The sequence below is a fragment of the Chiloscyllium plagiosum genome, unplaced genomic scaffold (assembly GCF_037043375.1).
Source record: "Chiloscyllium plagiosum isolate Xiang-an unplaced genomic scaffold, Cpla_swu_hap1 HiC_scaffold_13, whole genome shotgun sequence".
Classification (NCBI taxonomy): Eukaryota; Metazoa; Chordata; class Chondrichthyes; order Orectolobiformes; family Hemiscylliidae; genus Chiloscyllium; species Chiloscyllium plagiosum.
The window spans coordinates 39,393,954-39,420,092 of NW_028270151.1; the positions used below are offsets into that span (position 1 = coordinate 39,393,954).

Below are 26,139 nucleotides of genomic sequence, written 5' to 3' on the forward strand. Positions count from 1 at the left end.
CTGAGACAAAGGGAGTGAATAAGTGAAGTGAAAGTAAGTGGTATAGTTGTTAGTGCTGGTGCATGTAGGGGAAAGGTGCTGAGGTGCTCTGAGTGACAAGAGGAAGATGTAGAGGCTGTGCAGTGAATTGGATGGGGAGGGGTGAGTGAGGGAAGATGTAATATGCCTTGGTGAGAGCGGATGAGCCAAGATGAGACGTATGTACTGTAGCAAAGATATTGAGAGTATGAGATAGCAATAAGAAGATGAGAAAGTGGAACCTACCCTGGCGGAACGTAGAAGGTCATTGACCTTCATCCTGCACTGCGTGCGTTCCTCCACATGGCTGAGAAAATACTGACTCAGGCGGCAACCTCTGACCAGATTGGCAAGGTCTGGCGTAAGAAGCTGCAAAAAGGTTACGAATGTGACCTTGAAATTATGTTGTTAATGATCATTTATTTTAAGGATTGCATGGCAGTCCATGAAAACGTGGAGGACTAATACAAATAACAGGGAAAATATATCATGCTTCTTCATTCAAGTGTGTTAATCTTGGCTCATTTGCAGTACTTTGGCATCTGAAAAGAAGATGTGATTTCAAGCCATAGTCTAGAGGCTAGGGTATTGGATATAGAATGTCACTCCAGTGCAATATTGAAGGAGTACAGCAACGATTAGAGGTGCTATCTCATAGCAAACACTTTAACCATGGTTACATGTGTTCTCAGATGGATGAGAAACTTTTCATGGTGCAATGTGAAGATTAGCTTTCAATGAACACCACCAAAAAAATGTTATCTGATCAATATTCTTATTGCTATTTGTAAGTTAGCAGCTAGATTAAAATGGTTATTACATTTGTAAAATGTAATTTACTGCACAGCACTTCAGGCTGTCCTACATTCAGAGAAAGCCTAAGATGAACTTACATTCTTTCTTTCTTTAATTTGAGAAGCAGTGCAACTGAAAAGTGGAAGTATAGAGTTGGATAAATACAGGAGAGAGACTGACTGTGATGGCACACACAGCTGAATAACCTGTCAATGTTTACTCCAGGCTCATGCATAAAGAAACACCATTTGGGTAGCAGTCCTTGTACAGCAATATTCCAATATGTCAAGGAAAAGGGGAAGAAAAAGTGAATTAAAAAAGTAATGTTTGCTGCTTGCAATCTCCAACTATGACCTGCAAGAGTTGAGGGAATGAACAAATAGTGTTAATAATTACAATAAATTCAATAAATTTTAAAGGAATTAAGTATATTCTTTTCCGAACAGTAAGTCTGACTTAAGCGACAATGTAACTATACAGGTAGACGATCCTTTATCTGAAATTATCGGGACCAGCTGTTTTTCGGAATTCGGAATTTTTCAGATTTCGGAACAAATGTAGCGCCTTCTGTAGGGTCCAAGGCAGCATCCCATAATCAAACATCAATACAGCTGCAAAAACATATGAATACTCACACTAAGTGGGATAATAAAAACTAGAAATACTACCACAGTTTATTTATAGAATAATATACCGATAAATGAAATACATAGACCATAAATACTCAACAACATTTTATTTTCAGAAAAAACATTCCAAGAAAAACATTCAGTAAAATTTAAACATACACAGCTTCAATACTATGGCAGATGGCATTTTTAAAGACTTCTTCAAGTGTCATCTGTCTCATTAACATAGGTTTCTGTCTAAGCAATCTCTCTTTAAATGAGTAAATCGCCATAATCTCTTGCTCACTGATAAATGAATGTTGTTCAAGGCCAGCAATTAACTGATTGCACATTTTCACCATCTCATCTATGGGGACATTTTCAACTGTGTTCATTATGTCATCATCATCATCATCACTACTATCCTCACATGTATCTGTATTTAAAACCATTTCAGCAATTTTCCCATTGCTCAAGGAATGCACGACAGGAGCATCATTGTGAATGTTTAGCATTTCTTCGATGCCAATTTCCTGTAATTTATTTTCACTTTCGTCCGATAAACTTTGTGCGTAACTTACAAGATTGGCTATCATCTTTTTCTCTTCAGTGACACGAAATCCTTCAAAATCTTCATCTGTAGGTTCATTTACATGAAACATCGTTGTAGGTCAGAGTCTGTGCCAAGCATTTGTTAATGTTGATTTATCAACATCATTTCAAGCGTTAGCAACTGTGTAAATGACAACCTTAACACTGAACTCTTTCAGGAAGTCTTGAATTCCTACCTCTCTGTCGACTGCAGCAAGCACACAGTTTAAAAAATAGTCTTTATACTTGGTCACAAATTCCTTGGTCACGAGGCTGTAATACAGATGTCACATTAGAGGGCAAGTAAATGCCAAAAACATTATTTTTCACAAGATGTTCGACAGGGGGATGTACAGAGCAGTTGTCCAAGAACAATAAAATTTTACAGTTTTCTTCCTGTCCAGCTTGCCTACAATGAACTTGTGCTACTGGTACAAAGTGGTTACTGAACCAGTCGAAAATAAAAATTCTCTGGTTACCCATGCTTTGTTGATGCATAATAATGCACAGGCAAATTGTGTACACCTTTCAGACATCTCGGATGTTTGTTTTTCCCAATCACTGTCAATTTTATCTTGTGTGGGCCCGTAGCATTGACACACCCAAGAATAGTTAATCTGTCCTTAGTATCCTTAAAACCTGTTGGTGCTCTCTCATTAGCCGTAGCTAACATTTTTCTCAGGACATAACACCAGTAGAGAGCTGTTTCATCAGCATTGTAAATTTGTTCAGAATGAAGGCTTTGTTCAGATATCATCTTGGCAAATTCATCAATAAAATTTTCAGCTGCTTCATGTTCGACAGAAGCCTTTTCGCCACAGATTTTCAGATATTTTACACCATTACGCTTCTTAAATTTCTGCAGCCAACCTTCTGAATATTGACATTCACCTTTAATGTTCACTTCTTTATGATACTTCCTAACTTGTTTCATGACCAACAAACCAGTCAGTGGCATACGTTCATTTCTTCTTTGTAGAATCCACTCCATCAACACACGGTTAAGGTCTTCATTTTTTGCCCAATGCAGTGTTCCTTATTTTTTCATTAGTTTATGGTCATCACTGTTATCATAAAACTTGTCTTTCTGTTCAGTTAAATCATATACAGCGGTAGTTCCGACACCATATTCTTCAGCAAGATGCTGCACAAACACACCATGATCATGCTTCTGCAATAACTCTACTTTCTACATTATTGATAATGTCAGATGCTTCTTTTTTTTATTGTTATGTATATGTGTACCGGCAGCTCTTTTTGGCATATTCACAGTGAAATTAAACAATTAAACGCAGTGAAACAATTCACAATTGACGCCTGCCAGTGCTGGGCCACGCCGCCATGTGGGTCGAGTGGGTGTGGCCTTCACCCGCCAAACAAACCTTGTTATGTTATGCAGGCATGACTGATGCTCCACACTCCACGAAAAACTTCGGATTTCAGAGCTTTTTGGATTTTGGAACTTTGGATAAAGGATCGTCTTACTTGTATAATCTGAGCATTGAAGTCTGAAGAATTTGAAGTTTAGATATGTGAAAAACATTGTTCTTGAGTGATTGAAAAAGACATACTGCATTGGAAAAGCATAAGTACAAATTTATTCAATATGACGATGTGAAATGAGTGATTACAAAAAGAAGAAATGTTTGGAATGATATGTGTTTCAAAGAAAAAGTTAAATGTGCTCAGGTAAATGAAACCAGAGTGCTGAAGAAATTCAAATAATTTTGATTGGTCTAGAAGTCAGAAAACTGATTACTGTTTCATAACAATATATCATTGAAGAGACTGCTAGAAAAGTCAAATTAATTGAAAAACAGGGCTCCATATTCCAGCTAGATTCTTCTGATCTGCATTTGGAAATGAAGCAAGGGATCAGCAGCTCCCTACTTTTAGCTATTGCACCATTTCTCCATGGTGGGCAGACAATCTTTAACTATTCCTTTCACTTTAGAGTTGCTGGGCACTGAGACCTGCCTTTTCTGGCTGGAATTGGTGAGGCCAGCTATGGGTGATGATTCAGGAGAGACAGTGTCTAGGGCTGGTACAGAATCCTGATTGAATCGGTAACTGGGGCTAGTCCAGGGTTGGACCTGGATCAGTTAAGGTCTGGGGTATGGATCAATACTCGGGTTAGGTTCCACTTTATCCAGTTTCCCTAGAAGCACATGGAGTTGGTGGCTGTTGCTTTGGGCTTCAAAGGCCTTTATCTTATAAATGTGGTACCACCCAAATTTTCCTGTATCTAGCAAAATTCTTACACAAATGAGCTGGTCTTGATCTCCACTGAATGGGGACCTATATATCCGGGAAACAGGAACTTTCCTGGCTGGAAAATCTGTAACATCATACATTGCCCTACCTCATGCTCCAACAGACTCACCTTCACATTAAAGTATACCTTTCTCCTTTTCGCCATTCTGACTGCTGCTGCTTTGTGTGCAGTCTGTACATTTTCTAATACAAGTTTCAGCTTCTCTTACAGTGGGCTTCGACCTCGGGCTCCGTCAAACTCAGTTCTATTAAGAGTTTGATACCTCTCTTGAGGGAGCAGGTCTTTAGAATGTGGGGGAGTGAATCCAGTTGAACTGGAGGATGAGTTCCTTCAGAGCAGGCCACAAAAGGGTAAAGCTACATTGCAGGTCCAGTTGTTTTGATGGATGACTTTTCACAGCATTCCTTCATTTCCACTGGACTGAAGATGGTAGACAATTTGGAACCTGACATCAAACCTATTCATCACCACCTGTATTACCTGGACTGTGAAATGGGTTCCCTGGTCTGAATCTATACTGTGAGGAAGACCCCATCTGGTGAAAGTGTGCTGTGTTAAGATATCCAATGCAATTTTAGTGGTGTTTGTTTGAGTGGGGAATTCTTCTACCCATTTGCTAAAAATATCCACGATGACCATGATATACTTTTATCCCCCTTTACAGGGTTGTAGGGGGAGCCAATATAGTTTATTTGAAAGTCAGCCCATGTCCCTGTTAGTATACCGTAATTCTCCTTTATTAGCATACTTGTTGTTGTTGTTCCGGCCTGTACCAAATCTTTCACTTTACCAAAGAAATTTGATTATTGTCCTGGCAATGCTGTCAAATTGTGGTCCATGGGTTCATCAGGGCAAGGTAAGATCCTGAGGATGCAAAAGGATCTTTTGCTTTCAGAAAAGGAAGTGAGGGTCTCCAATCCTCACTGATCTTGGCTATCTATGGCTTGCTTTTCCATTTCCTCTCAGTCTATCCCATAATCACTGTCCTCACCTGATTCTATTCTCTCAAATACGCATATTGTTTCTTTTTGCAAAGGAAGTTGGGACTTCAATTTTTCACACTCGTGCTGACATTTCAAATGGTCTGCAGAGTAAGTTCTGTTTGCTTTGCCTGCCTGGTGCATGGTTCTGAATGCAACCTGTAGGTTTTTGAATTTCCTGGTCAGCTAGTCCACAGCTTTCTGGGCTGGTCACTGACCATGGGCTATGCTCCTGGTATCGTCTATTGCACTGGGTCAGAAACTGTCCAAATGTATCCCATTTGCCTGGTTCCTCTGATACTGCTCTGCTACTTTGACTCTTACTATCTCCCATTGCTGCTTCACTTCCCCTAGGTCCTTACTTAGCTTTAGGGTCTCTCAATCTCTGCCTGTCAGCTGCTCCTTGCAGCTGGCTATCAGCAAATCCTTGCTGAGGTTTAAGGCACACTTCCCTTCAGTTTTTGTTGCACTTCCCAGCATTTTTGTCCTGTGACTCCCAGACCCAATATGCGTTCACTACAATGGTCAACCTGCCTGGGCCAATTCTTATTTTAGTACTGTTTTCCTATCTTCTCCCACTCTGAGCACTGTGCCATTTTTCCTGTTGTTCCCTTTTAACTTACTGCTGTCTCTCTATCGTGGGTCCCCGACCCTATACTGGCTGCTTTTTCACTTTTCTGTGCTTCTGAGTCCCTGAATCTTTTCACTATCTCTTACTTTGTAGGTCCCAACCCTACTCTGGTTTCTCTGTAATTTTGTGGCTTTCTGACCCCATTATCTGGCGTCTTGCCACCCCAATGGTACTGTGACCCTGTGCTACCTTTAGTCCTCCTCACGTTACCAGTACTTGGTTTAGGATCTAATCACTGGCCAGCAACCTTCATCCTCTTTCACCTACATGAATCCTGGCCATCCCATTGGGCAGCTGCTCTGTTCAGTCAGGCTCAGCCTGGAGTTTAATTTTGGTGGGATTCAACTCCAGAGTTTATGCAAACACTTTGAATCAAGGTTGACCTAGTGACATCAATGTTGTCCGTGCTTTGAACCTTTCAAACAGTTTATGTATTAAAAACACTTTACCCAAGTGTTCTTGTCAGTGAGTTTTGAGGTTCAACTCAATTTTATTAACAAAATATTCCTTAGTAAAAACACTATGTGAGTATTTCCTGAAATCCCACAATATTTACTCTCGATCTAGCTCTATCTATTTGAGAAAAGATATTATCCACAACAATCCACATGTTTGAGCTGGGCCATTGGAATCTCCTTCCTCTCTGATGTAGGGCTGGCTCTCTACCACAATGGTTGGTCTTGCAGGTCAGGGTAAATCTTCTCCTGGGTTCTCTTGGATTGTGGCGCAGTCTTCCGCCATAAGTCTTGCTGCCAATCCTCACCGCATCTTCACTGAATCTTCATTGAGGGGATGGCTCCCAATTCTGTGTTTCTATCCCCTCCTCAACCCAGACCATTCATAATGTTCTGTGGACTTTATCAATGGGGTAATGAACTGGGTTCAAATCATTCAATGGGGTCACACCAACCCCCTTCCCTGTTGCCAAGACAATATGTGTAAAGTGCACATACTCAGGCAATCAAGATGCCAGAAAATCTGATCGAATACACAACCCTTGGGCTGTTTGTATCTTCATTTCCACTATTCTCTGTAGCATTTTGCTGTTGGCTGCTGTTTACCTTAGCTTGGCCAATTTACTGTTGGGCCTGATTTCTCTGGCTGTGGGTCAATTTAGAATGTCCAATTTTAGGCCCCATGATCCCTTGATGACAGTGGTAAGCTGCCTTCCTTAACCACCGTACTGTACGCTTTCACCCAATACATGATCACGCTGATAATTGAATTGAATTAGCTTTATTGGAAAGCTGATTTTTTTTTGACTAAGAACAAGTTGCATAAGTTTGTTGGAGGGATTTTCACTGCGAGTCTGAATGAGTTTTCTTGCTAAGTCTAACCAAACTTGTTACATTAAGTACTGTTCCTGCCCCTATAGCATATATCATGTCTAATTTTGATCTCAGCTTACCACACGCTACTCCTGGAACAATTCAACACTCACCAGATATCCTGGAAGTCATTGGCATCCATGGCACAAGCATCATTCTAAATGAGCATTGTGAGGCTGGACAAGCACTGAGTCTGGAGCTACCCCGTTACAGTTCCTGATACTGCTGGACATGGCAGACAGAGAAAAAATGTCAAATTTGGAACTCCTGGTGGAGAGGATGATGCACAGGCCAGAATTCTTTCCTCTCCTTCCCAGCTGTGGAGGCCAAGTTTCCAGACCATAACAACCAACATTCCTGCTAATCTTTTTTCTTCTGCATGAACCTCTAAATTATGTGCATGGCAGTGACTTCTGGAACTAAGAGTCAATTCTATGAATGTTGTTGGTTGGGCAAGTTTGATACGATTATCATATTAATGAGGCAAGTTGGGCCATCAATAAGGAGGCCTTCGACAATGTACTGCATGGTAAACTGGTTAGTAATGTTAAACCACGTGGGATCCAGGGAGAGCTAGTCAATTGGATACAAAATTGGCTTGAAGATAGGAGACAGAGGTGGTGGTAGGAGGTTATAGTTCAGACTGGAGGCTTGTGACTGGCGATGTGCAGCAAGGAGCGGTGCTGGTTCCACTGTTGCTTGTTATTTATATAAGCAATTTGGATGAGAATATAGGAGGCATGGTTAGTATGTTTGCAATCAACACCAAAATTGGACGAATCGTGAGTGGTGAAGAAGGTTATCTAAGAGTACAATGGAATCTTGATCAACTTGATCAAGTGGACCAAGGAACAGTAGATGGAGTTTAATTCACATAAATGTGGGGCGTTGCATTTTGGTAAGGCAAAGCATGGCTGGACTCACACAGTTAATGGTGAGGCCCTAGAGAGACCTAGGGGTGCAGCTACACAGGCACATTGAAAGTTGCATCCCAGGTAGATCGGTCATTGGTCAGAGTTTTGAGTATAGGAGTTGGCACTTCATGTTACAAGTCAATGGTAGTGCCACATTTGGGTCAGTGCATACAATTCTTGTCATCCTGCTATCGGATGATGTTATGAAACAGGAAATTTTGCAAAAACAATTTACAAGGATGTTATTAATGTTGATATCACCAGTTTCCTCATCTCCCTTCCCCCCACCTTCTCCCAGATCCAACCCTCCAACTTGGCACCACCCTCTTGAACTGTCCTACCTGTCCATCTTCCTTCCCATCTATCCACTCCACCCTCCATTCCGACCTATCACCATCCTCCCCCCCACACACCTTCATCCACTTATTGCATTCCCAGCTACCTTCACCCCAGCCCAGCCCCCTCCCATTTATCTCTCAGTCCCCTTAGGGTCCCTCACATTCCTGATGAAGAAGTTATGCTCAAAACTTCGACTCTCCTCCTCAGATGCTGCCTGACTGGTTGCGCTTTTCCAGCACCACACTTTTTGAGTCTGATCTCCAGCTCTGCAGTCCTGACTTTCTCCTGCTATCAAGACTAGAAGGTTTGAGTTATAGGGAGAAACTGGATAGGCTGGTACCTTTTTTTCCTGGAATGCAGGAGGCTGAGCAGTGACCTTATAGAGGTTTATAAGATCATGAGGGGTATAGATAAGGTGAATAGCCAAGATTTTTAATCCAGGGTAGGGGCTTCCAAAACTAGAGAACATAGATTTAAGGTGAGAGGAAAAGATTTAAAAGGGACCTGAGGAGCAACGTTTTCACACAGAGGGTGGTGTGTATATGGAACGAGCTAACAGAGAAAGTGGTAGAAGCAAGTACATTTACAACATTTAAAAGACATTTGGACAGGTACATGGATAGGAAATGTTTAGCGGGATATGGACCAAATGCAGGCAAATGGAACAAGTTCAGTTTAGGAACCGTGGTTGGCATGACAAGTTGGGCTGAAGAGCCTGTTTCCATACTGTATGACTCTAACTGCTGGAATGATCAAATGAATCTGTTTTAATGTCTCTGCATTCAGTTGCAGACTTGAACTCATGTTGTTTCAATCCCAAGACAGAATGGTAAAGCAAAATAGTCAAATTTACTGAATGACCCTGAGATGAAGAACTGAACAAAAGTGTAATATCATTGATGGCACAGTCAGTCACAATTTTGGTTTCTAATGGTCAAGACTCAGCTGGGTAGTAATTGACAAGAGTGGATTTATCTTATTGTTTATAGACAGGATTTTTCATATTTTCATTAATTTTTCATATTGTCAGACTGTAGCTGTACTAGAACTGCTTAATTAGCTGCGCAGCTAAATCTGGAGCACATCTTAAGTACTATTGCTGGGATGCTGAAAAGGCCCTTCGTCTTTACAGTACCTTATGCCTCAGGCATTCCTTGATATCATATGGAGTGAATCAAGTTGACTGTAGACTGGCATCTTTGATGCTGAGCCTCCAGAGGAGACCAATATTGATCATCCTGTGGCCCTTCTGACTGAAGATTGTTGCAAGTGCTTCAACCTTGTCTTTTGTGTACTGATGGACTGGGTTGCCCTATCATTTTGGATGGGGATATTTGTGTAGCTTCCTCCTAGTTAGTCATTTAATTATTCACCACCATTCATGACTGCATGCTTATTACCTCAGGTTTTGATCATAATTTCCCAAAAGCTAACATTTGGAATCCAGATCCTGCACATGCAATGAACACCAAAGCCTCCTCTCAGGTCAACTAATTACATATTAATGCCAAGTTCCTAAAATATAATCCAGTAATTATTGGAAATTGAAAGGAGGGCATGTGGAGGGCATGATGTTACTGCAGTTATTTTAAGGAAAGCTGCTTTTCAAAGTTGGGGGGGGAGAGTATTTAGTTACCAAAGTATTCAGCAAAATTGCAGTTGATTATAAAAGGATCAGTCATGACAAGATGTGTAAGAGCTTTGGTTTGATGCAATGCTTGTTTGGATTGCACATCTTTGTTTATATGGAATTGCTTTCACTATCCACAGTGCAGCAGGATGACTTATTAGTAACTCATTTTGAGATTCATTGATGCTGCATTCAGCAAGCTAACTTACACTCTTTGTTGCATTATGCTTGGCCTGTTAGGTTACTGGTGACGGGGGAATGGAGGAAGACTCTAAACCAAGTGGTTGCGTACAACTCTCCTGCTGGTGATGGCCCACAATGCCTCATTGATGCTCGGTTTTTAGCTGTTATCCTTAAATGATGGCGGTTATATCCTTACTACACAGACAAAAACTGGTAAAGACCGTTATGGACCAGGCCATACCCTCTCAAAACATTTCAAGAAAGTAGCCCAGACCACTAACTTTGCTAGTTGTTTTTAGCAGATGTAAAGTGGTGAGATGCACTTGTTAAATCATTTACTTTTAACAAAACAGAATTTATTTACAAGTTTACCGAATGAAATACAAACAAACAGAATACCAAATAACTTAACCTACCCGAGAAACCAACAGACTATCCCAACTTAACAATGCTGTTCCAAATACTTGTAACAGTCCCCATAAACACTCTTTGACACAAAAGGTAAAATCAAACATAGGGTCTTACAGAAGAGACAGAGAGAGATGGCAGCATGGCACACCTTCTTCCACGTAACTCTTTCTTGGACCAGCAGTCTCAAACTGAATTAGCTGCCTGCTTTCAGTGAATAGCCAGACTGCTAATGCCAAACCAAACCAAACCAGAGAAAAGCTGAGCTGGGAGAACCAGCCATTCCCCTTTCATTGTACAAGTGTTTCTTTTAAACTTGTATGCCTCCTGAAAAAAAACAAGGACAACCTAACCTTGTTAAAGGAGCAGCATCATGACAAGACAAAGAAGAAGTAACACTCACATGTTAACGTTGCCATATCTGTTAGATATTGATAGATTGGTGAGGACAAGATCGAGAAGGTTTATCTTTCTTAATGGTTCTCTCACCACCAGCTCCAGGCCCAGTCTAGCAACTATGTCCCTTTAAACTTGATCAGCTCAAAGGGTGATGGCGCCACTGGTGAGAGATGTTGAAGTTCCCACTAAGGGTCTATTCTGTTCCCTTGTCACCCTCAGAGCTTCCTCCAAGTATCGATCTACATGGAATGTATCAATTCATCAGCTAAGTAAAAGCAGTAGAGACAACGCACAGATGGTTCTGTGCACATGTTCGGCCTGAGGCCGTGAACCATCATGGGGTCAGAATCATTGTTGAACTTTCCTAGCGTCACCTCCTCTTGGCTGTTTAACATCAAGATCGGCCTGTCCAGTGTTTATCCTTTCCATGGACAGAACATAACCGGGAAAGGTGATGGAGGTATGCATCCTAGCAAAATATTGGTCTGCTTAAAATCTTGGGCATGTGACTGAAAATTTAGTTAAACATCAAGGCAAGTGGAGATATTCACAAAAAGCATAGGAAATAGATTTTCAATGTATCAGTCAGGTGAAAAATTGTTGTTATGAGTTTGCTGCCCCTTATAGGAAACATCTGACTTTCATTACACCAATGTCAAATGCATATTATATGCTATTACGTAATGTAATCCTGCTGGTGAACAGCTGAATGTTAATAACTGGACACTGGGAATAGCTTAACTAAGCAGATGCACATTCTTTTCCAGCAGGCTCTGACTTAGTATGGTGGTGGATGGAGGAGGGGACGTGACCCCTGGTGACTGATGCTTTGTTTTCCTGTTTTATTTTTCCTGCGCAGTTTCAAGCAAATCTGGGTGTTAGCAGACACTGGCAGTTTCCTCACCTTTTTCTGAACAGTGCATATCAGGCAAGTGCCAAGAGGGTTACAAGCAAAGGATATTCTTATTGCTTAGGAACATAGGTGAACTTTATTCTCTGGGTGGACTTCACCTGTTTGTCTTTGCCAGAAGGTTCAACACAGTTAGTGTCTTAACAGGTTGAGTGCAATATAGTTGAATGATTCATCAATGGAAATTTGAATGGTATTGGATTAAATGATTTTGTATAAATCACATACTGGAAAAGTTGAAGGATTACTTCATGCATGAATAAATTACAAAATAATTTATGCATTTATGGTGCATATAATCAAATAGAAATGATTATTCATGAAGAGAGACTTCTAAAATTAAAATGTCTGAACAGTATTTCAAAATACCTATTCCTGAGAATATTGTTCAATTGATTCCCATTTCAAATGTATCTAAATACATGTGATTCATGAAACAATTGCAGAATTTTGAAGATCATATAATCATGTCATGGTCTCATGGCTTCATTACATTTTAAATCTTTATGCTTATTTTATTATATCTTTCCACTAAGCCTTCTTTAAGGCCTTTAATCTGCTCCCTAGAATCCTGTGAGCCTTTTGGAATTTTGAAAGCTTTGATCAATTTATGAGATATCAGAAACCATGCTTATAATCAATCTTCCAGAGTTTGCAATGAATTTCATGCCTGGCTCAGTTCACCTGCTGCTAAAATCCTTACTTATAGTCTTTGTTGCTTCTTGACTTGATGATTCAAATGCTTTCCTGGCCAGCCTGCTGCGTTCCTACTGTCTAAATCTTTGCATTATGTATCCTAATTTGCACCTTCTTATTCATCCATTATTCCTATGTTTGCTGGTTTATGTTGAGTCTCTGTCAAGCAAAGATAAAATTTTAAGTTCTCATTTTTGTTGTCAAAGCCTTCCATGACCACATCAATCCCGAGCTTTGTAATCTCCTTCAGCCCTACAACTTTCCTGATTTCTTAAATTTCCTACATTTATTGGATTACACGTCTTCAAGATAATACAAAAATGCAACCTTTCCTTGTACTGCATGATTTTAGTCCCAGTAACATTCTTGTGAACTTGTGTTATAATGTCTCAATATGAGGCATGTTTCCCAGAAATTATCACCAGGGGTTGCACTTTTCAAGGATGCAGGCTGGTCATAACCCCATTCCCCACAACCCCAACCCGCAGAAGGAGAATCAGCCTTAAGCCTGATGTCAATTACCTCCAGCAGACTTATTTACTTGAAGCAGTAATGCTTATGACATTTCCTTTAACATTAGAAACTCAGGACATCATTGTGGTATTGAAAAACCCAACAGATATTTCTTGCAACTGTTACCTATAAACATTTCATTCCTCAAGCCTATGAACACCTGGGCTCGGATCAAGTTATTTGTTCACAAAAGAGGCGCACTCTTCCAGTAGAATGCCTTGCTTCAAGTAATTTGAGATAAGATGGAGGAATAGACATTTTTATCCTAAGATCACATGCCAGTGGTGAAGCCATGAGCATGTCTCCTAAAGGTATACTGACATGCTGACTGTCAGCTAATAGACATAATGCAACAAATCCAACTGGAATAAATATGCCTTGCAATTGTAATATGCTTGTGGGTGGATTAAATTGGTGAAGGGTGGGATCTTTACCCGTCTGTGAAAGGTTCTGCCTGCAGGAACTGCTGGTCAATCTAATTGGTGAGGAATTCCTGTCAATCTGGCCACATTATACTGCTAAGAGTGCTGGAAGGGGCAGAAACAAGATCATGGTTGCCCTGAAAATGTAAGTCCATTTAACTACTTATTTACATATTGCAATACTAGTCCATTATGCAGATCAGCTCAGCAGTGAGCAGGAATGTGGTAGGCTAGATAACCAACATATTAAACAAGTTCTGTTCACCAAAACCAGCCCAGCATGGCATTTGAGATTCAGCATATATTCCTGATGCACTCTAATGGAGGTGAAACCAAAATTGTAACAGTAATTACATGTTCATAAATTAAATATGTTTTGGACATGAAAGAACAACAACCTTGCAATTATATTGTACATTAGAGCTTCTCTCAATGATTAACAGCATAGCATTTGGCACCGTGCCAAACAAGGACGTTAAGACAGGTGGCTGAAAACTTGGTCAAAGAGGTAGGTTTTAACTAGTATCAAAAAGGAAAGAAAGATGCAAAAACCTTTAGTAAGGGAATTCCAGAGATTAGCCATGGAGAACTGGTACAGTTGCTGATGATGATACAATGGAAACCAGGAATATACAAGAAGCCAAAATTGGAGGAGGACAACGATCAGGGTTGTACAATTAGAGGAGGTTCCAAAGATAGGCAATAGTGAATTCTGAAGAAGGGTCATTGGACCCAAAATGTTCACTCTGCTTTCACTCCACAGATGCTGCCAGATCTTCTGAGGTTTTCTAGCAATTGCTGTTGTTGTTAGGGAAAAGTGAAGCTATGGACGTTATTTAATACCAAGGCTGAGAATTATAATAGAGGCATTTGCAGTGTAAAAACCAATGGAGGATAGCAAATACAGGAGCAAAGGTGAACTGAACTTAATACAAATTAGGATATTATTGGCAGTAAGCATTTTAGATCATTCAAAATTTATGGAGGGTACATGATGAAAGGTCAGCCAAAGTTGAAATACTCAAGTCTATTGGTAATAAGGATCTTTGAAGAGAAAGTGAGGACTGCAGATGCTGGAGATCAGAGCTGAAAATGTGTTGCTGGAAAAGTGCAGCAGGTCAGGCAGCATCCAAGGAGTAGGAGAATCGACGTTTCGGGCATAAGCCCTTCTTCAGGAAAGAGGAAAGTACTTTCCTCATTCCTGAAGAAGGGCTTAGGCCCGAAACGTCGATTCTCCTGCTCCTTGGATGCTGGTAATAAGGATCATCTACCAATGTGGAGGAGAAAAGATACCACATGAATTACCGATCATCACAGTTTGCTAAATGACTTGTGCCACTCTGGCAATTGTTTGTGCAAAATAGTAGCTCACTCTCATCCGTAACCTTTCCATGAGATTGATGTATTTATACATGAGTTCAAAGCTTTCAAGGTCTTATTTAATAGTGCAAGTACTTTAATAAACAAATTAAGTTCCTGCAACGCCACACAACCTCTCTGAAAGGAAACAATTTAAACTGTAGTAAAGTATTCCTGCCGTTGATATGAGATTTAAACATTCCAAACTCAAAATCTTTTTTTTTAATTTTCTCTCTGAACCCAATACTTCTTTTGTTTGCTTCATTTCTCGTTCTCTACCTCATTTAATTCTAATTGATACATTTTCATTATCTTACTCTTTAAAGCTCACTTTTAAAAATTATGGAATATTGGTCCTGTTGTTCAACGAGGGCCCATACTTCATGCAATCCCTGCTGCACCATTAGTACCTCGCACTTTCAACAGCATGCAAGAAAAAAGAAGATTCAAGCTGAGGGATGAGAGTAGAGTCTTACAAAGAGGCATGCTGCAAGATACCCCAATCTTGCAAAATAGTACAAACTGTTATATATTTGTGACAGCTTTAAGAAACAAATAGACACTGAACATTTCTTCCAGCACAAGAGAATAAAATCTAGAGTTACTCTATTTTGTGATCCAGAGACTCCCAAGTAGCAATTTTTAAAAATTGTATTTACAGACTGTGAGCATTATTTTTAAAGCCATCACTTATTGTTAGTTCCTAATTGCCCCTGAGGATGTGGTGGTGAATACTTTCTTGTACCATGATAGTCTGAGTGAAGTTCTAGGATTTTGATCGAACAACGATAAAGAAATGGGGATACATATTCATGTCATAATGGTATGTGACTTGCAGATGATAATATTCCCATGCACTATGTATTTACAATAAAATGGATAAATTAATTGTGAAATAGACCTAAATGGACATGATATAGTTGGGATTATGGAGGTGTGACTGAAATGTGGTCAGGAATGAGAACTGTATATCGAGAGGTATTCAGTTTTTAGGAAGGTCAGACAATAAAAAAGCAAAAAAGGTGGGATGGCATTGCCTGTGAAAGAGAAAATTAATGCAATACTGAGGAAGAGCGGAGGGACTTGAGGCTGTTTTCGTTAGAGAAAAGGTTGAGAGGTGGCTTAATAGAGACATATAAGATAATCAGAGGGTTAGATAGGGTGGACAGGGAGAGCCTTTTTCCAAGTATGATGACAGCAAGCACAAGGGGGCATAGCTTTAAATTGAGGGGTGATACATATACGACAGATATCAGATGTAGTTTCTTAACTCAGAGAGTAGTAAGGGTATGGAATGCTTTGCCTGCATTGGTAGTAGATTCGCCAACTTTAAGTACATTTAAGTCGTCATTGGACAAGCATATGGGCGTACATGGAATAGTGTAGGTTAGATGGGCTTCAGATTGGTATGACGGGTCGGCGCAACATCCAAGGGCTGAAGGGCCTGTACTGCGCTGTAATGTTCTATGTTCTATGGCTCCAGTGAAGTGGAATCAGTATGGGGAGAGCTTAGAAAAACCAAGAGACAGGAATCGACATTGGTGATTGAACTGTACAGGTAATTTTGCAAAGACCTTAGACAGGAAATTACAGACACAAGCAAAAAGGTACAGTTGGAATTATGGACAACTTTAATCCATATATAGAATGGACAAATCAAGTCAGTAACAATACTGTGGAGGTCGAATTCCTGGAGAGTGTATGGGATGGGTTTCTAGATCGACACATTGAGGAACCGAATGGAGAACAAGTCACCTAGATTGGATATTGTGTCATGAGAAAGGAATAATTAGCAGTCTAGCTATGGAAGATCTCTTGGGGAAGACTGACCATAGCATAATCAAATTCTTTGTTAAGGAGGAGAATGACGTGGTTGATTTTGACACTGTGTCCTGAATTCAAATGAAAGTAAACCACTGTGGTATGAGCTATAAGCAGACTATGGTAAATCAGCAATATTACTTAAAGTGATAGTGGTGGAATAGGCAATGGCAAACTTGTAAAGCATACACGAAGGAACTAGAGCAATTGTTCATTCCTTTCTGGCTCAAAACCAAAATGGGAAAGGGTCCCAACCATAACTAACAAGGGAAATTAGGGATGGTATTAGATTCAAGGAAAGGACATCCAAAAGAAAGCAGCAGACCTGAGGACTGGGACCAATTTAGATCTCAGCAAAGGAGGACAAAAGGATCAATTAAGAGGAGGAAATAGCGTACAAGAGTAAACTTGGGAGAACACACACTCCAATTGCAAAAGTTTCTTTAGGTATGTAAAGAGAAAAAGATCAGTGAAGATCCCTTACAGTCATAAACATGTGAAATTACATTGGGAACAAAGAGTTCTTCCTTCATCAGGTGGTGAAGGAGTGGTGTTCCAAAAGCTTGTGCTTTCAAATAAACTTGTTGGACTATAACCTGGTGTCATGTGAATTATTTCTTAGTCCAACACCGACACCTCCACATCCTGGGAACAAAGAGGTAGCAGACCAATTAAATATTTACTTTCAGTCTGTCTTTACAAAGAAGGACAAAGTCACACCCTAAAAATGCTGGGGAACACAGAATCTGGACAGAGAAAGGAATGAAAGGAAATCAATATTAGTAGGGAAATGGTGGTGCGGAAACTGATGGGATTAAAGGCTGATAAATCCCAGACCCCATTAACTTACATTCCAGAATAACTAAGGAAGTGACCCTAGAATTAATGGATACGCTTGTGGTCATCTTTCAAGATTCTGTAGACTCTGAAGCAGTTTCAATGGATTAGGGGGGTTGCTACTGTAAACCCACTATTTAAAAAAAAGGGGGTATATAGAAAACAGGGAATTATAGATAATTTGATCTGGCATCAGTAGTAGGGAAAATGCTACAGTTCATTAGAAAATATTTAATTGCATAGCACTTGATAAACAGGACAGGATCAGACAAAGTCAGTACGGATATATAAATGGGAAATCAAATTTGACAAACTGAGGATGTAATCTGTTGATTTGATGAGGAGGAGCCAATTCCTTTGAATCCCTACAGTGTAGAAACAGATCATTCAGCCCAACAAGTCAATATCAACCCTGCAAAAAGCATCCCACCAAGACCCATCACCCTACCCCATCCCTGTAACCCTGCATTTCCCATGGTTAACATAAACTACACAGCTGTGAACACTATGGGTAATTTAGCATGGCCAATCCATCTAACCTGCACATCTTTAGACTGTAGGAGGAAACCAGAGCACCCGATTGAAACCTACGCAGACACAGGGAAAATGCGCAAACTCCACACAGTCACCTGAGGGCAGAATTGAATCCCGATCCCGGGCACTGTAAGGTAGCAGTGCTAACCACTGAGCCACTTTCCCCACCCACTCCCCCTCCCCCTCCCTCCCCACCCACAATGAGCATGAGACTCAGGGTAGTATAGTGACATGGATAGAGAATTAGTTGGTAGACAGGAAAAAAACAGTAGGAACAAACAGGCATTTTCTAAGCAGCAGGCAGTGACTAGTGGGGTACCATGGGAATTACTGCTTGGATACCAGCTATTCACGCTATACATCAATGATTAAGATGAAGGAACTAAGCATAATATCTTCAAATTAGCAGATTACCAAAGCTCGGTAGGAAGGTGAGTTGTGAGGAGAATGCAGAGATGCTTCAGTCTGATTTGGACAAGTTGAATGAGTGGGCAAATATAAGGCAGGTGAAGTGTAACTTGGATAAATGTGAGGTTATCCATTTTGGTAGCAAAAGCTGCAAGGAAGGTTATCTGAACAGCAATACATTGGTAAAGGGACGGGTACAACAAGACCTGGATGTTCTTGGATACCAGTCACTGAAAGCAGGTGCAACAGACACTAAAGAAGGTATATAGTATGTTGGCTTTCATAGTGAGAAAACTGGAGTACAGGAGCAGGGACGTCTTCCTGCGATTGTACAGAACCCTGCTGGTACCACACCAGCAGTATTTTGTGCAGATTTGGTCTCCTTACATGAGGAAGGATGTTCTAGCTAGAGAGCGATTGCAATGAAGATTTGCCAGAATGATTCCTGGGGTGACAGTGCCAATGTGTGAAGAGAGACTGGTTCAGTTAGGACTATCCTCACTGGAGTTCAGAAGAATTGAGGGGGATCTTACAGAAACCTATAACAGGACTAGACAGAGTAAACACAGGAAGGATGTTTTCAGTGACTGGGGACTCCAGGACCAGGGTTCACAGTGTAGGGCCAGTTGGGACTGAGATGAGGAGAAATCTTGAGCCAGACAGTACTGCGCCTGTGAAATCCCCTGCCACAGAAAATAGCTAAGGTCAAAATATTGAATATTTTCAAGTAGGAGTTAAACATATTTCTTAGGGCTAAAGGGATCAAAGGATATGGGGAGAAAGCAGGAACAGGGTACTGTGTCAGACGATCAGCCATGATTATATTGATCAAGTGAATGGCCTCGTACTCTTATTTTCTTTGTTTCTGCGCACCTGTTATCTGTTTTGTGTGAGCTGTGCTACCTCCTCCCCTGCACTGAGTATAGTTCACTGAGGCCCAATGTCTCATGTCAGACGGATTCTTCCTTTAAGTTATCCTCTAAAAAATGTCAAGTGTCAGTATCTGATCTGATGGCTGCCAGTATGAGAGGGGATTACAGTGTTTTTTTCTTCAGCATTGTCTTTCTACTGTTTCATCTCTTTCTTGTCCACTGCACCTGACCAGGGTGCAGTCCTCGGGTATCTGAAAGAAAAAGGGTACAACCGTAGGGATGTAGTGTGCAAACAGGTGAAAACGTGAAAGGTGCATGTTGGCATTATCTGCAGCTTGTAAATTAGGGGAGATTGCAGATTGAGAGGAGAGGAGATAGACAATGAGGTATGAGCATGCCTTTGATGGTTTTAGTTACATCACTGCCCACTTCAGTAAAGTTTGCTCCAATGATGGTAAGCAGCGTCTCTTCCATTATGGCCATGACTCGATGACTTATAGCAGGATCGATATCCTATAAATTAGGTGCTTCTGCTTTCAGTGATGCCTCATATTGTTCTGCAAGAGAGGGAAATGTGTCAATGAATGTTGTGCAATCAATTTGTGTGAAACAGCTGTCATAGTTGAAAAGCTGGCAGGTATGGAAGCTAGGCGAAAGTGAGGACTGCAGATGCTGGAGATTAGAGTCGGGAGTATGGTGCTGAGAAAGCACAACAGGTCAGGCAGCATTCGAGCAGCAGGAAAGTTGATGTTTCAGGCAAAAGCCCTTCATCAGGAATGAGGTATTCAAGCTGCAGATGTGGTTGTGCTCTTACACTAGGGGTAAGTCTATAAGGGTGAGATAAAGCTCTGAATGTTATGACATTATGAGATTGATGGAGTTGTTTACCAGCTGAGAGATTGGAATATGATGAATTGAACAGTGCATGAAATCAGTTCCACAGTTGGTGGGGTATGGCATTTGAAGATGCATTCATTGACATTTAGAGCTCTTGTGTGAGATCATTGACTTATTTTGGTACTCCATCAAGGTCCTCGAGGCAAGACCTGTGGCATTGAGCACAAATGCATCTGATCCCACTGTCTTTGCAATGTCTGTCTTAGGAGCCTCCTGTGGATAGAGGACATCTCTCCACCTCCTGCAGCAGGGACTCCATTTGAATATCTAGAAGATTGGTTCTTTTGCACCATTCATTATTCTTCCTGTTCAGACTCTCTTCTAACTACTTTCAGCACCTGCTCCAACTATAATGGTACACCACCTTTAGGTAGTGTAAGATAGCTTTAAGTGATGGTAAGTCACACAAATCTGCAATTCCTGCTGAGGCAAGAAGTCACTCAAGCAGCTCATTTAGCACTCAACTGCATATTACAATCATGTAGCTTAGCAGGCAGCCCAGAGGAAACAGGCACAGCTTAACAATGCATTGTCTCCCTCTTTGTTTTTGGGAGCTATCCAATTTTGATCTTTGATGTTTTCAGACCTGCACCTTAATTTTTTTGCATTAAAGTTAATTAAATAATGATCTCCTCTTATAATGTTGAAAATGTATTATGTGATCACATGACCCTGAAGGAACATTTTGTTCGTGCATGTATAACTGTAAGGAAGGAAAGATTGTATGGAAGAGAACTATAATTTATACAATAATGAACTCTCCTCAATCTAATATTCTCAGTATGTTTGATTCTGCTGAAAAGAGTTGTGTAGTCTCACAACTGTAAAATAAATACTACCCAGTCATTTCAGTTGAACGTCAACCATTTTGGGGAATTATATTACAATAATCAACCATTTTTTCCAAGCTAATAAACTTGGACGATGTTAATCATTTATCCTTTTTATTGTAGCACAAAACATGGTAATTGTTAAAATCTATTTAAAGGAACAACTGGAATGTGCAGGACTCTAGCATTTGTATATTTTATCCAATTCTACATCTTAGCTGCATTGTTCTATATTTTACAGTAGAGTGGTGTTCACTTACTAACCGAAAATACCCTCATTGAGGTGCAGATAATTTAGGTAAAGGGGTAATAAATGGGATATGAATTTACGTGTGTATTCAAAATTGAGTAGGAAAATTACACGTTCCAAAGCTTCTAAAAATCCTAGCAATTCATCAGCGCTACAAATTCCTGTTAAAAAAAAAGTTGACCAAAGCACATTAGTAACACATATCAAATTAGGATATATTTATTTTATAGATTGGGTTTTGTGGCTCTAAAAATGCAAAATAAACTGGCAATTATCAATCCACCTGTTACATAAAGATTATTTTTGTCCTCCCTTCACATAACACGATTTTACTTTGTTCTCGGAGTATGTACCTGCTCTCCGAAGAGGGAAGCAGAAAGCTTCCGCGATGCTCAAGCGACATAAATCTATATAAACTGATCTGTGTCCCTGCTGGAATGGACACGTCTATTTGCAAGGCGCTGATTGCAATAACAATCATATTCTCTCAGTGGAAGTAGTTTGTTCCCAAGCGAGATTGGTGAAGTCAAAATGTGTGTTCGAATGTGTGGATTGTCATTTGTACTCAGAATGTCAAGAAAATTTGCCACTATACTTTATTTTTTATCACTACATCATTTGCTCTATGTACAAAACAGTCATATCGCAGTCCAGCGAAATGAACTACGGCCCACTTTATAACTACTGGGAAAATTAATAAACCCCAAGCGGAACACAGCCTTCCTGTTTGTCCAAAGATCAACAACAATGCCGCGTGTCATTTTTCCCCAAAACATCATGTTTGGAAACATTTCAAAATGAAGCCAGAACACATAAAAGATCTTTTCATATTTAAAGCAGAGAATAACAGACCTGCCCTGTACTTTTCCATTTAATCTTACTGGCGCCTGTTTGTCACGAATTGTCATTGCAAACAGCATTTATGGAAATCGTATGATTATTTAAATACCACTTACAGCTCGAATTTAAAACACGCAAGCAAATTAAAAGCACAAGAAGCTGGAAGGACGCATTAATTCTCGTGTTGTTTTCACTTGGTGAATTACTGTCCAACATGCACGATCGCATTACGAAGATTGCTTGTTCTGTTCACATTATCTAGCACAGAATACACACAAGTGTCAACAAAGCCGGCTTAGAACTTACATTATTGCTGAGATTTTGTAGAGCCACATTCATCCTGCAAATGTTTTCTGATCTATCACGCCTCAAACACTTTGGCGATGAAAACATCACTAAGTGGCATGGTCTGTTGTGTTATCGCAGCCGGCGGAATAATAGGGATTTTGTTTCTCAAAAACAGCGACGTGCTTATTGATAATTGAAGAGGAGGTTGGAAAGAATGAGGATGGCCGCGCCTTGGAGGCCCGCCACTCTGCTGAGGTGATCTTCCAATCACATATTGCGCACTGGTTACTATGACAAGAAATCTATTGTAGCTCGGAGATGGCCGGCAAACATCAGGTGTGGCAAGAGCATATGCAGTTAATTCTATCCACTCTGGTCATGATTAATTCAGTGCGATCGCAACTGGAATCTCCGTTTCCTTTATACTTTGGTGAGCGAGCAGCCTTTATGCGTAAAAGGTAATAGGTCTAAGGAGCATTCAGACCTACCATCAGGCGCTGATGGGCTTCTTTATTAGGAATTGATCAGTGAGGTGAGCATGATCAGTCCCTTAGGAAAACCTGAGAGTGCTAAATATGACTCTTCGAAAAATATTTCGCAAATGTCTTTTTACACCAGTTCTAACAAACCTGACACTGGAAAATACTATGTATTGCTATTAGAATATGACTAAAGGCTAGGATTATATTGTTACCATCCAGATGTTAAAGTTTAAAGAACCACTAATTTATAAGCAATGAAAGGGTAATTCTTTTTAAAAAAAAGCTTGTAAAGTTCACAAATATGGAATGGGACATGGCTTTAAGAGCTGTATTTTGTTTTTGGAAGACAGGATGAGACAGAGGTGCCCAACAGTCTACTCCAAAGCCAACAAACATCTTGTGAAGGTCTTGAGGTATTTTTAAGGTTGGAACAATAGAGGCAGCCTGAATGGGTGGGGTCAAGCTCCCACTGAAGCCGGATTTTTAAAAAAATGTTAGCCTTCAGTAGCAGTTGCTGGGGTCTTGAAGCTGGATATGGAAGCTCTTCTTCCTGTCTCTGTTACAGCTAAAAACTGGGGTTCTCATCCTGCTTTTAGAATTACATGTGAGACCATCTATTTTAAACAATTTGCCTTTGCCAAGGGTGTATTTGTGGGATGTTCTTATATAGGGACAGTTAATTAATAGTAGTTTATATATTATTTTATTCAGCATTTTGATAGAGTTACAGCTAAGCCAATTTTCTTCTATTTTTATTTATTTAGTATTTTAATTATAGTGTATGAATGAATTATGTTTTGCTTCAAGCCTGGTAGTTTTACCAATCAAATTGCATCTGGAACACAGCACCTTACACTTACCTACAAGATAAAAAAAGTTAGGGTTTTAGACTATCTTAATATACTTTGAGGGGGTTTGACTTGGTCCACAACAGGAATCATATGTCAGAGTATGTTAATAGAACGTGTGCATCGTTAGAATATCTGCTGCAATAGTGTTTCGATTTGACATTACAACAAAAATACATTTTTTATTCATTCATGGGATGTGGTCATTATTTACATTTGTTCCCACCCCTAACTGACTGTAGGAGTATTAATTGAGCCACATTTTTGTGATTTTGGAGCCATGTAGATCCCAACCTAGGCAGGCAGATTTCTTTCCCTAAAGGAAAGGAGAGGACATTAGCGAGCCAGGTGGGTTTTTACAGCAATCAGTTATAATTTCACTGACAGCATTATTGTGATGGCTTTGAATTTCAGATTTAATTATCATTTAATTGCATTAATTAATTAATTCAATTAAATCCCACCAGCAACTAAAGTGGGGTTTGAACACATCCTCAGAGCATTAGACTGGGCCTCAGGTTGACTAATCTAGTGATATAAGGACTTATTATCTCCTTGTGTGAAAATAATTTGAGTATATATACTAGATTTCATGAACACAAGTCATCCCAAAGCGTTATAGGCAACAAAGTATTTTGACAGTGTAGTCACTGTTATGAAATAGGAAATGGGCCTCGGTCACCTTCATGGATCAAGCGATACAGCTTTCAAATTAGACCTTTGACCTGAATAATGATGTAGCTCAAGAGGTGCTTTGACTGACAAGGCCCCTGTTTGGTTTTGTATTGTTCTTTTGACAGATTAAGGTGCTTATTGTAATAAGGCCATGTTAAGTACATGTTGTCATCAGGAGGATGACATGTGTGTTGACTTCTCCCACCATTTTCTTCCCAATGGTTCCCAAGACAGGCAATCTCAGCATTAATGAACCCAGAATGATGATCTTTTCTTCAGTTAGGATGGCAGTGAGGAGTTGTCCAAGGTCAAAACGGAACTTTTTTTTCCCTGCCATCTTCATTGGATTCAAAGGTTGGGGCATAAATAGTGAAGATGACTGCCATATTAGTTCAGAATAAACTGCATTGAACAAATCCTAGTGTTTTTTTTAAGCCAGCTCCACAAATATTCAAGCAAAACTCAAACAAAAACTGAACAAAATCAATTTCGATAGACTGGACATTGTGTCCAAAATGGCAAAAACCATCTCCCCAGAGGTGGGTGAAGAAAGTACATCAAAGACATTCTGAACCGCTTCTTGAAGTGCAACAGCATTGGCATTAAGGATTGGGATGAGCTTGCTACCAATCTTCAAAATGGTAATAACTTGTCCATGGAATTGAATCATTGCTTTGAGTCACAACATCTTCATGATGACATACAGTAGCCACAAGAAAGGAAGCAAGTTCTGCACTCTGGATTACACTACCTAATAGGATATTGTGACCTTTGATCCCCAAGATCTCCAGGTCAAAAACCAACCCACTCAGTCACATCCTTGGAAAAAGCTTGCAACCCCAAGTAGTGGTTGAATTGAGGGACAGTTTGCCACTCATAGAAAACATATTGGTTAATTCATGCACAGCAAGCTCCCACAAATAGCAATGTGGCACTGACCAGAGAATCTGTTTTTGTGATGTTGAATGAGTATTGGCTATAACACAAGGGATAACACCACAGCACTTCTAATAAGTAGCCCTGACTTTGATTTAACCTGATATGGAAGGAAGATTAACTTTTTAGCATGTAACTGAAAAAGGGTTAACTTACAACTTACAACTCTTCTGCAGAAACAAGATTGTGATGAGTGGACCTGATGGAAGCATTAGCCTTCATTTTCATTTTCAACTGCTGGTTGGTTAATTTCCACAATAAATTTGAAATCATTCTGCTTTAGATGTAGTCTTTAGCATTTTGATGCAAATAACCATTGAGAGCTATTCCAAATGGAATTGAATGATGCAGGGAATTCTGAGTGCAAAAGATAAAAGAGGAAAAATGGGAAGCTTAAATGATCAAAAGAAGGGTTGTGACATTTAAATAGTGCAGTTTTAAGATAAAAAATTCTGTGATTAAATTTAGCAGAAAAGAACTGGATAAGGTGTATATCTTCATCCGGAATCAGTACAAATAGGATCAAATGTACATGAGTGTTCCAGTTTAATAGTGCTTTCTATATTAGAAATCTCTAAAATTGTCAGAATACATTGCTTTAATTCTGACATGTTAGAATATA

At 39.9% G+C, this 26,139-nt stretch overlaps 1 protein-coding gene across 1 annotated transcript in view; it reads right to left on the minus strand.

The window, feature by feature from the left end:
• The window catches only part of ece2b (endothelin converting enzyme 2b), a 180,226-nt gene extending 157,390 nt beyond the window's left edge, over positions 1–22,836 (minus strand). Inside the window, exon 1 of the mRNA XM_043702324.2 lies at positions 22,595–22,836. Within this exon, the coding sequence (XP_043558259.1) occupies positions 22,595–22,681 (87 nt within the window). The 5' untranslated portion in view covers positions 22,682–22,836. The remainder of the gene's footprint in view (positions 1–22,594) is intronic.
• Between the last annotated feature and the right edge of the window lie 3,303 nt (positions 22,837–26,139).